At 38.8% G+C, this 12,831-nt stretch overlaps 1 protein-coding gene across 1 annotated transcript; it reads left to right on the top strand.

The window, feature by feature from the left end:
* Nucleotides 1-426: 426 nt before the first annotated feature.
* tnfaip6 (tumor necrosis factor, alpha-induced protein 6) lies at nt 427-6,418 on the top strand. Its single transcript, XM_060877327.1, has 6 exons — nt 427-582; nt 1,839-1,976; nt 2,982-3,143; nt 5,488-5,716; nt 5,793-5,833; nt 6,074-6,418. Exons 1-6 carry the CDS (start codon nt 474-476, stop codon nt 6,193-6,195), a joined length of 801 nt encoding a protein of 266 aa, XP_060733310.1. The 5' UTR covers nt 427-473; the 3' UTR covers nt 6,196-6,418.
* The last annotated feature ends 6,413 nt before the right edge of the window (nt 6,419-12,831 follow it).

The following is a 12,831-nucleotide window of genomic DNA, read 5'->3' on the forward strand; positions in this document are numbered from 1 at the left end:
AAACATCAAAGGACATCAGAAAGCTGAATTTCCCCAAACATGGTGTAATCTAAGGAGCTTTATTGCTTGGTGTTGCAGGTCTTCACGTGCACGTGTGAACAAGATCATCATGTGTTATAAAGCTCTGTGGTGTAAACTCTGAGCACTCCAGTTATTCATGAGTCCTTATTTATTTGCTTTATGTTTTGTAATACCTTCAGTTAAAACATTAAAGTTTCCGTAAGGGAATGAACACCGCCTTTCACGTGACCCGACAATCAATCAAATGTTGGTGTAATAACTTTTTATGGGACAGTCAACAATCTTACACGTTTTTGTTCCTTTGTGTTTTGGTGTTAAACGCGTAGCCTCTTGAGACTCCGCCCCCCTCCTCCCCCTCCTCAATCTGGCGCGTGCACATTTCCCAACTCTCTTAGAGATCGCACAGATGTCGCGTTCATTCTCGTCGGTGTGACGCTCGTGCTGCTGTTGGGATGCTGTACGTGCACGCGGTAGCCGCTCTGCTCGCCGTCTCGTGCGTCCTGAAGGAGGCTGTGTCTTGGGGATACAAGAATGGAGTTCTTCACAATTCCATTTGGCTTGGTAAATTTTATTTTTAACACTGGAACATTTGTTTGTTTTTGTTGTTATAGTTTTGGACCAAATGTATATTTTACAAAGGATAGGAATATCAGGCAGTTTTCATGAATATCAGTCAAACATCTAGTTGGGAACATTTTGCTGGTCCCCATAAAGAAATGTATTTTTTTTCATTTTGGTTATTGAGGTTAATATTTTTTTCAGCATTAATTAGCTGCATTATTAATTGTCAATGTAATTGTAAGATAAATTGTGTTTGTGTGTGTTGGTGTGTGTGTTTGTGTGTGTGTTGGTGTTTGTGCTGGTGTATGTGTGTGTTGGTGTGTGTGTGTGTGTGTGTGTGTGTTGGTGTTTGTGTTGGTGTATGTGTGTGTGTTGGTGTTTGTGTTAGCCACTTTCTCACACTAAAAGACAGGCATTTATGACCGTCTTAGTCCATCCTTCCTCTGAGGGAGTCTTGTAAACCAGGGGAAGTGACCTCACTGTCTTACTCAGTTGTCCTAAACAGTTTACAGTTTGTGGTAATAACCTCAGAACAACCGAGTCATTCATCATTAGTGGCTAAAGATGTGAAAAAACAAAAATCTATTCAAGTCCCAATTTCTGAAATCTGTGAACATGACCACCATCATCACTCTAAAGTGTTCCAGAGGACCTTCATTTGACCTTAAAGATCATTTGAAGGTTCATTTTAAATTGTGTAACAAAACTATAACCTAAGTTTTGTTAAGTGGAGTTAAAATAAATAAAAAAAATAGCTGACAAAGACCTGTATTTTCTGAATTTGACTTTTGGCTAATGGCTTTTGGCTAATGAGGTGCTTTTACCCCATGTACTTTTCTGTTATGAGGCATCTTGATGAAAGCAACTTGTGAAGCTTCTTAGTGATGTGATGTCAGCTTGCACTTCTACAGTGTCATGCTTTGGGGTTAAACTCTATGCTCATCTAAGTGTCATGGAAAGTTTCAAAGTTTCCAGCTTGAACGCATGAAACATTTACCTCAAGTGTTTTTTTAAACACATTTAAAAGCAGCACGTACTGTTAAACTCTATTGCCAAAGTTTCACTCCTCTCACGGGGCTAACAAAAGATTTTTGTTTTCTGTTATAGGTGCTCTCCTGTCAGATAGATTATTTATTTATTTATTTATTTATTCAACAGCTAAAACCTAACATTTTTGGACTCTGTGGGCTGGCTCACCGATGTTGATAACAGCAGTAACTAGTGTGTGTGTGTGTGTGTGTTTTCTCTCTTTGCAGAACAAGCAGCTGGAGTGTACCACCGAGAATCTCGCAAAGGGCGATACCAGCTGACGTATAAGGAGGCCAAAGCTGTGTGCAAGTTTGAGGGGGGTTCATTAGCCTCTTATGAGCAACTCGAAGCTGCCAGACAAATTGGTCTCTATTGCCAGTTTATTTATTTTCAATTAATCTGATGATAAAATCAGTATAGTATATTCTCTTAATTGTACTACTCCAATATTTAATTGTAAAAATTTGTAAAATAATTAAATTCTGTGCTTTGTTAGTTTATAACAACTAACCAGATCATAATCCTCTTTTCAGCTAAAGTTGAACGTGCTCTGTCTCTTAGGTCTGTAAAGATCATTGTTTCTGACTTGCTTGGGGTTCTGTAGTTCCTTCTTTGCTGCTCCCTAATTGTGCCAAAATGCTGTTTCTCATACGCCAATGATTACACAGCGGATTTCCTCTGATTACTGTTTCCCATGGGGACCAAATTATTTAGTTAATTATCTAGGTAACTCTCTAATAGTTATGGGGACTGGTCACTTGATCCCTCTAGGATTGAAATTTTTTTCTTTCTTTCTATTTCTTTTTTTGCGGTTAAAAATGCTTAATATTGCTGCAGCTTTAAAAAAACAATTGCAGCACAGACACAGAAGGATGTAATTCCCTTCTACGATAGCTGTAGTCATGTTCACTGCACGTTAATTAAAGACAGCTTTGGCTGAATGTGAATTGTGGTGCCATCACCATTTTGGCCCATGTGGTTTGAGTATTTGGAAATTATCCTTGGATGTTATATTGTCATGCATAAAATTCAGTTGAGCTAACAGTTCAGTTCAGCTATAGTCACTTAGTACATAAAAATTAGCTTAAAGGTTGAGTGTTTCTGTACACAAACAAAATGAAAAATTTACACACATCTTAGAATGACTCACAGTATTTCAATGCTATGATTTTGGCTAGTTTCTTCTTTTTGTCTGCTTTCTCTATCCCCAGCTGGAACAGATCTGTAGAGCTCAGTCCAGTTTCCTTACAACACACTTTACAAAGCATACGCACTTTCAATTCTGATGAGGATGATGACGATGATGATGAGGATGATGATTATTATTATAGTGATATGAGGTCTAAATAAAATATTTCTGTTTTCCAAAGGCTTTCATGTGTGTGCAGCTGGATGGTTTGATAAAGGTCGTGTGGGATATCCCATCGTGAAACCTGGAAACAATTGTGGATATGGAAAGGTTGGAATTATCGATTATGGTTATCGTCTAAACAAAAATGAAAAGTGGGATGTCTACTGCTACAACCCTAATTGTAAGTAATACTAAGCGGCGTACTAAAGTGGTAGTGAAGTAATTCTGGGAAGAATGCTAATTAATCTTAACCACAAGAGTTGTACTCTACATTAAATATTTATTTTATGTTCAAACAAGACAATGGTCTCTGTGGAGCTAAACATCAGGTTCTGTGTCAGCTAACCATGAAAGCATGTGTGTAAGTCATCTGCACTGAGACTCATACGTCTGAGACTTTAATTATACCATGACTGAGCACTTGTTTGATATTCACCGCTACAGATGATTCACCTAACGCAAGATTTACTCAGCTGTAACACTCAAACCTACACCCTTAAGAGTAACTTACAGAATGTTCCAAGTGTAATTTGTACTGATGTCATAACAATATAAACATAATGCTGCAAAGGCTATCGTTTTGGTGGAGCAGCTTTCTAATGACTGTAGCAGAAGTGCCAGAAAGTCACTTTAATTTTTACATCTTCAGAGCAAATGCAAGAGAATTTTGAAAATCATGATGGATGTCTGCTTTAGCCTTAAATAAACCAGATATAATCATTTTGTACCTTATCAATAGGCATGTGCTTTCTGTGCATGTTCTTCCTGTGTCTTTGGTTTGTAGCATTCTTCCCAAAACCTGCTAGTAGATGCTAGTTAATCTTCATTCATTCATTCATTTTCTACCGCTTATCCGAACTACCTCGGGTCACGGGGAGCCTGTGCCTATCTCAGGCGTCATCGGGCATCAAGGCAGGATACACCCTGGACGGAGTGCCAACCCATCGCAGGGCACACACACTCTCATTCACTCACGCAATCACACACTACGGACAATTTTCCAGAGATGCCAATCAACCTACCATGCATGTCTTTGGACCGGGGGAGGAAACCGGAGTACCCGGAGGAAACCCCCAAGGCACGGGGAGAACATGCAAACTCCACACACACAAGGCGGAGGTGGGAATCGAACCCCCAACCCTGGAGGTGTGAGGCGAACGTGCTAACCACTAAGCCACCGTGCCCCCCGCTAGTTAATCTTGAGGTGTGTAAATTTGTGTATCCATTCACACTTTACACCCAAAAAAAGCAGACAATGAAGATGAACAGGGGGCACGGTGGCTTAGTGGTTAGCACGTTCGCCTCACACCTCCAGGGTCGGGGTTCGATTCCCGCCTCCACCTTGTGTGTGGAGTTTGCATGTTCTCCCCGTGCCTCGGGGGTTTCCTCCGGGTACTCCGGTTTCCTCCCCCGGTCCAAAGACATGCATGGTAGGTTGATTGGCATCTCTGGAAAATTGTCCCTAGTGTGTGATTGTGTGTGTGTGTGTGTGTGTGTGTGCCCTGCGATGGGTTGGCACTCCGTCCAGGGTGTATCCTGCCTTGATGCCCGATGACGCCTGAGATAGGCACAGGCTCCCCGTGACCCGAGGTAGTTCGGATAAGCGGTAGAAGATGAATGAATGAATGAAGATGAACACCTGTTTTACTGTTTTACCACCAATCTGCATTTGTATATACAGTTTTAGATTTTTCCATATGCTTCAAACCCCAGTAAAAATTACATTTTAATTTTAGGGAAATTCTATTCTTAGTATATTTTTCTTTTTTCTTCCTTTCTTTAACTCTTGTTCTATTTTTATGACACAGACAGTTGAAGCATTACTATTTATGGTTGTGTATGTGACATAAAATGAAATGACTAATGATCGGCAGGCAAAAGATTTCATGTAGGATATTTTGTTTACAAAATAAACTAGATATCAAGTCTAACTTGTAATCTGTTCATTAAGACTTCAATTCATTGTAATATCTTAATTGTACTACTGCAACTTATGTGAAATAGTAAAATAAATAGTTGTGGAGAAATAGTAAAATAATTCAATTCTGTGCTCTATTACTAGACTAACACCCATATAACAACTATCCAGAGCATATCTTCATTTCAGATAAATGTGTCTGTCTGAAGTTCCTCTCTTCTTTGTTATTTTAGACATGTTATTTACAATATTCCATATACACAAAAATATATGAATTTGTATGTATTTTAATCTGTTATAATAAGAGTAAAACATGCCTCACACGCATGTTACATACGAAACATAATAGTGCATACATGGATTTGTTTTAAGTTTGACACAGTTGTTGACTCAGTTTTACAGAAGTTGGTTCAAACCCACAGCAGACCCTGACACAAACCATTGACAGTATTTAAAGTCTATAAAATAAAACAAGTGAACAAGTGGCTTTTATATCCAACAAGTCTTATATCCTTGAGAAGATTCCTATTTTGGGGCATTTAACTTAAAGTACAAAGGTCATTATCCTTTAAAAATATTGCAATGTTTTTTGTTGTTTTTTTTACAGCAAAAGAGTGTGGAGGTGTGCATACAGACCAGGAGAAGATTCTACAGTCACCAGGCTTTCCAGATGAGTATCCTGATGAGCAGATCTGCTATTGGCACATTCGTGTGCGCTATGGCCAGAACATTCGTCTGCAGTTTCTTGATTTTGATGTTGAGGATGATGTAGACTGCATCAGTGATTATCTGGAGATCTATGACAGTTATGATGATATCTCGGGTTTTGCTGGAAGGTATGAAGACGTGAATCTTTTCAAGATTATATTGTACACAAATTCTACAAAGCCGTGACCTGTGTGTTTTTTGTAGGTACTGTGGGGATGAATTACCTGAAGACTTTCTTAGCACAGGTATCACTCATTACTTTCATACTTTAACATACTTTGTAACATACTTTACATTTTCATATTCATTGTATTTTACCCTCCTCAGAATTATTGTTTACATTTGTGTTTACATTTAATTAAACCTAAATACCTAAATTTCCAGGCAAAATATTAGTTTATATTATGTGGCAGCACACCAGCATAGTGGTGTGTCAGGAGTATATTTCTGTTTCTAACCTGGTCTGCATCTTGTCTTTTCTCCAGGTAATGTAATGACATTAAAGTTCCTCACGGATTCGTCTGTGTCTGCTGGAGGTTTCAAGCTACAGTACACTGCTATTGATTCATCTCTGCTCTCCAACAATAACACAAGCACTTACACTTGACCACTTTCTTAAATAGATGTCATTTTATAAGCAAATTGTTTAGGTTATATGTTTATACATTTATAATCCATTATTTTAGAATGGCATATTATGTGTTTTTGCTTTTCTAAAAAGTTAAATAATAATATGTGATCGGAATAAAAGAATTTTAATGCATGTATTTTTGCCAACAGCTGTTATGGTGTTTTTGAAACAACCTATATATGTTTCTAAATGGATGAACTTATGGATTTGACTTTATGTAGATTTGTTAACTCAAAATTTGTTAAAATTTGAATTGGAATGCATTAAATTTAAATGAATGTTTAACAGAATTTTGTTGAGTTGGGGTATGATTTCTGTATGTTAGTAAAGCACATAGATAGATAGATAGATAGATAGATAGATAGATAGATAGATAGATAGATAGATGATCAGCCTAAAACTCTTGAGGAATTCTAGCACTTTGAAAATGAAAAGACATAAAATTGATTAATGAGTACAGTAATAAATGTAAAAGACAAAACCACGCAGATTTAAATGCTGTAAGGTTAGAGTTTGGGCCCCCCCCCCCCCCCCCCCCCGACTTCGGAGGACAACTTTATTTTTATTCATATGAAGGTTTAACAAACATAAAAAAAAATTTAAAAAAGGGGATTTCAGGGGGGTACACACCAGCTAGGTACACATATACAGACAGACAGACGGACAGGCAGACATAGACAGACACAGAAAAACAGAGAGACAGACAGACAAACAAACAGACAAACAGACAGAGACAGACATAGACAGACAAACACACAGACAGACAGACAGACAGACAGACAGGCGAGAATTTATGAGTGTAGGGTTGGTATATCTGTACGTGTGTCTATTAGTTATTATTGGGGGGTAAAGATAGGGGTGGTTGAAGTGAAGGGTGGGAAGGAGGGTAATGGGAATGCACTTGGTTCACATTAACTGTTGAATTTGTAGAAAGACTATGAATGGTTTCCAGGTTTCTTTAAAGGCAGATATATTATTATTTTTATGCGCAATGGTTTCTTCTGTCAAAATGAATTCTGTGATTAGATTAGTCCAATGGTTGATATGACAAGATGATTTCGATTTCCAGTTTTGAAAGACTGTTTTCTTAGCGACAGCTAGAGAGATAAGGACTGGGGTTTTATATTTGATAGGGATGGGGGTATCTGAAATAACTCCTAGAAGACAGAGTATAGGAGACAGTGGTACTCTGCAGTCCAGGATTGAAGACAGTGTGTTGGTTACTGTAGTCCAGAGGGAGTGAACGGGCTGGCATAGCCAGGTGGCATGGAGATGAAGCATGGGTCTGTGTTCCCAGAGGTGCACTGTGAGCAGATATCTGTGTCAGATAGTCCCATTTTAAATAGTTTACTCTGAGTGATGTGGGTTCTGTGGATGGTTTTATATTGTATGAGTTGTAAATTGGTGTTGGTGGTCATGTTGAAGGTGTTTCTACAGATCTGTGTCCATAAATCCGGGTCTGAAGGTAGCGTGAGGTCAATATCCCATTTTTCCTTGGGCAGGGTAATTGTGGGGTTAGATGAAGTGATGAGTCTGTAAAGTTTAGATATAAGTTTTCTTGGGTGGTTGGCTATTTCCATTAACTGTTCACTGGTTTTAGAAGGCTGTAAGGTATTAGTTAAAGTTATTTTACTTTTGAGTAAAGATTTAAGCTGTTGATAGTGAAGAAATTGGTCTTTCTCGATCTCAAATTTCTGGATAATTGAGGTGAATGGCATAAATTTGTGATTTTCAAATATGTGGTGGAGGTGGGTGATGCCCGTTTGCTGCCATTTAGGAAAATGGATCGATTCATTGTGAAGACGGAAGTCAGGGTTGTGCCAAATTGGGGTGTATCTACATGGTGCTAAAAGTGATTTTGTAATTTTATTGGTTTTCCACCAGGCTACCAGAGTTGTTGATATTGTAATATTATTATAGAAGTCTAGTTTTTTGATTGACTGTGGTAAAAAGGGAAGGTCTGCGATTGAATTCGGGGAGCACAGATATTGCTCAAGATCAAGCCATGAGTTGGAATATGTATGTCCATTTATATAAGTGCTGTAGTTGGTTTGCCAGGTAATAGTGCAAGAGATTTGGTGCTTCAAGTCCGCCTAACTGTTTTGAGTTTTGGAGTGTTGTAAGTGTTATCCTTGTTTTTTTATCTTTCCAGTAGAATTGAGTGGTGAGAGTCTAGTTTTTTGACCCAATAGTCTGTCGGAGTAGTCAGAATCATTGAGAATAGGTAATTAATCTGTGGGAGAGTCTTCATTTTAACTGTTGCGATACGGCCTATGAGTGTAAGTGGGAGCTTGTTCCATCTTTTATAATCATCTTCTATACTCTTGAGAAGTGGGGCATAATTGAGATTGTATAGTTCTGACATCTTAGGGGAGATTGAAATACCTAAGTACTTAATGTTGCCTATGTTAAAGGGGAGGGAGAGATCCTGAATTGCTGTGTCCACACCGTCTCCTGATAGCGGAAGTATAGTTGATTTGTTCCAATTAATTGTATAATGAGAGACTTTGGAGAATTCATTAATGACGTTGAATGTTTCGCGGAGTGATTGGGATGGAGTTTGTAAATATAATAATAAATCATCTGCATAAAGACTAATTTTGTGTTGAGATTTGTTGACTTGAATTCCTTTAATTTTTTGGTTTTGGCGTATTGCTACAGTAAGTGGTTCTATGAATATGGCAAAAAGGGATGGAGAGAGTGGACAACCTTGTCTAGTTCCTTGGTGCAAGGTGAAGCTTGGTGAAGTGATCCCATTTGTGACAACTGTTGCCTTTGGGGAAGTGTATAGGGTTGTAATCCATTGGATGAATGAGTTTCCAAAACCAAATTTACAGAGGGTGGTTGAATAAGAATGTCCAATTGACCTTGTCGAATGCTTTTTCTGCGTCTAATGATGCAATTATGGTTTCCTGTGGCTGTCTTTGTGCGATATTGATAAGGTTGAAGAGTCTGCGAGTATTATTTGTTGCGTTTCTGTTCTTGATGAAGCCTGTCTGGTCTGGATGAATTAGTGAATGCATAACTGTTTCAATCCTGGTTGCTAGAGTCTTTGTGATAATTTTCAGGTCAGTATTGATTAATGATAGTGGGTGATAACTAGAGGGATGTGTTGGGTCCTTGTTTGGTTTCAGGAAGACAGTGATAAGTGCTGTGTTCATATGTGTGGGAATGGTAGATGTACTTTGAATTTCTGTGAGTAATCTATTAAAAGTTGGTGATAAAATATCCCAAAAGTGTTTGTAAAATTCTGCCGGTAGTCCGTCGGGTCCAGGTGATTTGTTATTTGGCATGCTTTCTAATGCTTTGCTGAGTTCTTCAACGGTGATGGGTTGTTCTAAAAAGTTTGATTCTTCTGTGGTTAATGAGGGAAGGTCCAGAGTGTTAAGAAAGGATTCAATTTCTGATTGTAGAGTTTGAGTGCCGGGAGAATACAAACAGCTGTAGAACTGGCGAAAGGTGTTATTAATTTCTTGAGGGTCCTGTGTAGTTTTACCAGAAGAGTCCAAAATGGATGTGATAAGTGACTTGTCTTTTTTATATTGTAGCATATTTGCCAGATATTTACCTGCTTTATTACTGAGGTGAAATTGATCATATTTGAGTTGTTGTATATAGAACTGTGTTTTTTTTGTTTATGATACTATCCAATTGGGTCCTTAGTTGCTTTATTTCGGTTTGTGCTTCTTCAGATGCGGTGGTAGACTGTTGATTTCTTAGCTGTTTAATTTTCTGCTCAAGAGTGTTTTCCAATTGTTGATGCTGTTTTTTCTTGTACGATGAATATGATATAATTATGCCTCTCATGACTGTTTTGCCTGATTCCCAAAGTGTTGATGGTGAGATTTCTGAAGAGTCATTGATTTCCAGAAAGGATGCCCACTCTCTTTTAATAAGAGTCTATCTTCTAGGAGAGAAGTGTTGAAGCTCCATCTTCTGTACTGGGATGTTTAATGTTAAAGATACAGGGTCATGGTCGCTGATAATAATTGAATGGATAGTATTTTCTGATATCTGTTGAATTAGTGAGTTGCTAACAAGAAAGAAATCTATTCTAGAGGAAGAACGATGTGCTGAAGAAACATGAGAATATTCTCTTAGTAGTGGGTTCCTTGCTCTCCAGCTATCGCTAAGGCCATAGTCCATTATGTATTGTTTAATTACTTCTGATAAGTGACCAGTTCGTGTGTTGCTGTGGTTGTGTGTACGTTCAAGTGATGGGTTAAAAGCAGTATTGAAATCTCCAGCTACTATGAGATTTGTGGTGTTATACAGCAAAGAAAAAAGGTTATGAAAGAAAAGTGGGTCATCACTGTTTGGAGCGTATATGTTTGTCAGTGTGAAAGTTAAGTGATTAATAGATATATTGATGATAATGAATCTTCCTTCTGGGTCTGAGATTGAAGAATTGAGAGTGAAGCTGATGTTTTTATTTATCAAGACGGAAACGCCTCTTTGTTTACTGTTAAATAGATGAAAATATTTTATCGAATTGTTTGAAATGGATGTCTTGTAGTTCTTTATCTGTTAAATGTGTTTCTTGTAAAAAGCTAATATCTGCCTTTAATTTAACAAGGTGGTTGATTACTTTAATTCTCTTAGAAGTAGTATGAAAGCCACGTACATTCCATGTTATTAGGTTAAGTGTTTGCATGGTTGAAAGTAGGTAGTGTGTAGAATGTGTTATTTGTACCTAAAGTAGGTAGCCATGATCTATAGAAGGGGTGGGAGGTTTCCCCGGCTGGGATAGACAAACGCAAAACATGAATGGACACGATAGATATGTAAACACTACACTGAACATAGATAATATAGAATACATAGTCTAATGTGATGTTATTAGTAATAATAACGTGATGTTATTTAGTAATAATTCATATAGGTATATTATTCAAATGATTCCTCCAAACGAAACCTTCAATGTAACATGGTGGGAAATCAATGAAATTCTAGAAGAAATGGGGAAAGATTAATTCTGTTAACTTCAAAAAACCAGTGAAATGTTCTGGTTGCTCCTTAACTTCACGACACCAGTGAAGTGTTCTGGTTGCTCCTTAACTTCACGACACCAGTGAAGTGTTCTGGTTGCTCCTTAACTTCACGACACCAGTGAAGTGTTCTGGTTGCTCTTTAACTTCACACCAGTGAAGTGTTCTGGTTGCTCCTTAACTTCACACCAGTGAAGTGTTCTGGTTGCTCCTTAACTTCACCACACCAGTGAAGTGTTCTGGTTGCTCCTTAACTTCACACCAGTGAAGTGTTCTGGTTGCTCCTTAACTTCACACCAGTGAAGTGTTCTGGTTGCTCTTTAACTTCACACCAGTGAAGTGTTCTGGTTGCTCCTTAACTTCACACCAGTGAAGTGTTCTGGTTGCTCTTTAACTTCACCACACCAGTGAAGTGTTCTGGTTGCTCCTTAACTTCACCACACCAGTGAAGTGTTCTGGTTGCTCCTTAACTTCACACCAGTGAAGTGTTCTGGTTGCTCTTTAACTTCACACCAGTGAAGTGTTCTGGTTGCTCTTTAACTTCACACCAGTGAAGTGTTCTGGTTGCTCCTTAACTTCACACCAGTGAAGTGTTCTGGTTGCTCTTTAACTTCACCACACCAGTGAAGTGTTCTGGTTGCTCCTTAACTTCACGACACCAGTGAAGTGTTCTGGTTGCTCCTTAACTTCACGACACCAGTGAAGTGTTCTGGTTGCTCCTTAACTTCACCACACCAGTGAAGTGTTCTGGTTGCTCCTTAACTTCACGACACCAGTGAAGTGTTCTGGTTGCTCCTTAACTTCACGACACCAGTGAAGTGTTCTGGTTGCTCCTTAACTTCACCACACCAGTGAAGTGTTCTGGTTGCTCCTTAACTTCACACCAGTGAAGTGTTCTGGTTGCTCCTTAACTTCACACCAGTGAAGTGTTCTGGTTGCTCCTTAACTTCACACCAGTGAAGTGTTCTGGTTGCTCCTTAACTTCACACCAGTGAAGTGTTCTGGTTGCTCTTTAACTTCACCACACCAGTGAAGTGTTCTGGTTGCTCCTTAACTTCACCACACCAGTGAAGTGTTCTGGTTGCTCTTTAACTTCACCACACCAGTGAAGTGTTCTGGTTGCTCTTTAACTTCACCACACCAGTGAAGTGTTCTGGTTGCTCCTTAACTTCACACCAGTGAAGTGTTCTGGTTGCTCTTTAACTTCTCCACACCAGTGAAGTGTTCTGGTTGCTCTTTAACTTCACCACACCAGTGAAGTGTTCTGGTTGCTCCTTAACTTCACACCAGTGAAGTGTTCTGGTTGCTCCTTAACTTCACCACACCAGTGAAGTGTTCTGGTTGCTCTTTAACTTCTCCACACCAGTGAAGTGTTCTGGTTGCTCTTTAACTTCTCCACACCAGTGAAGTGTTCTGGTTGCTCTTTAACTTCACCACACCAGTGAAGTGTTCTGGTTGCTCTTTAACTTCACCACACCAGTGAAGTGTTCTGGTTGCTCCTTAACTTCACACCAGTGAAGTGTTCTGGTTGCTCTTTAACTTCTCCACACCAGTGAAGTGTTCTGGTTGCTCCTTTGTAATGAAATTAATCGTGAGGGGGCGGAGCTTGTGGCGGGTGAAAGGT

The sequence above is a fragment of the Tachysurus vachellii genome, chromosome 8 (assembly GCF_030014155.1).
Source record: "Tachysurus vachellii isolate PV-2020 chromosome 8, HZAU_Pvac_v1, whole genome shotgun sequence".
Taxonomy (NCBI): domain Eukaryota; kingdom Metazoa; phylum Chordata; class Actinopteri; order Siluriformes; family Bagridae; genus Tachysurus; species Tachysurus vachellii.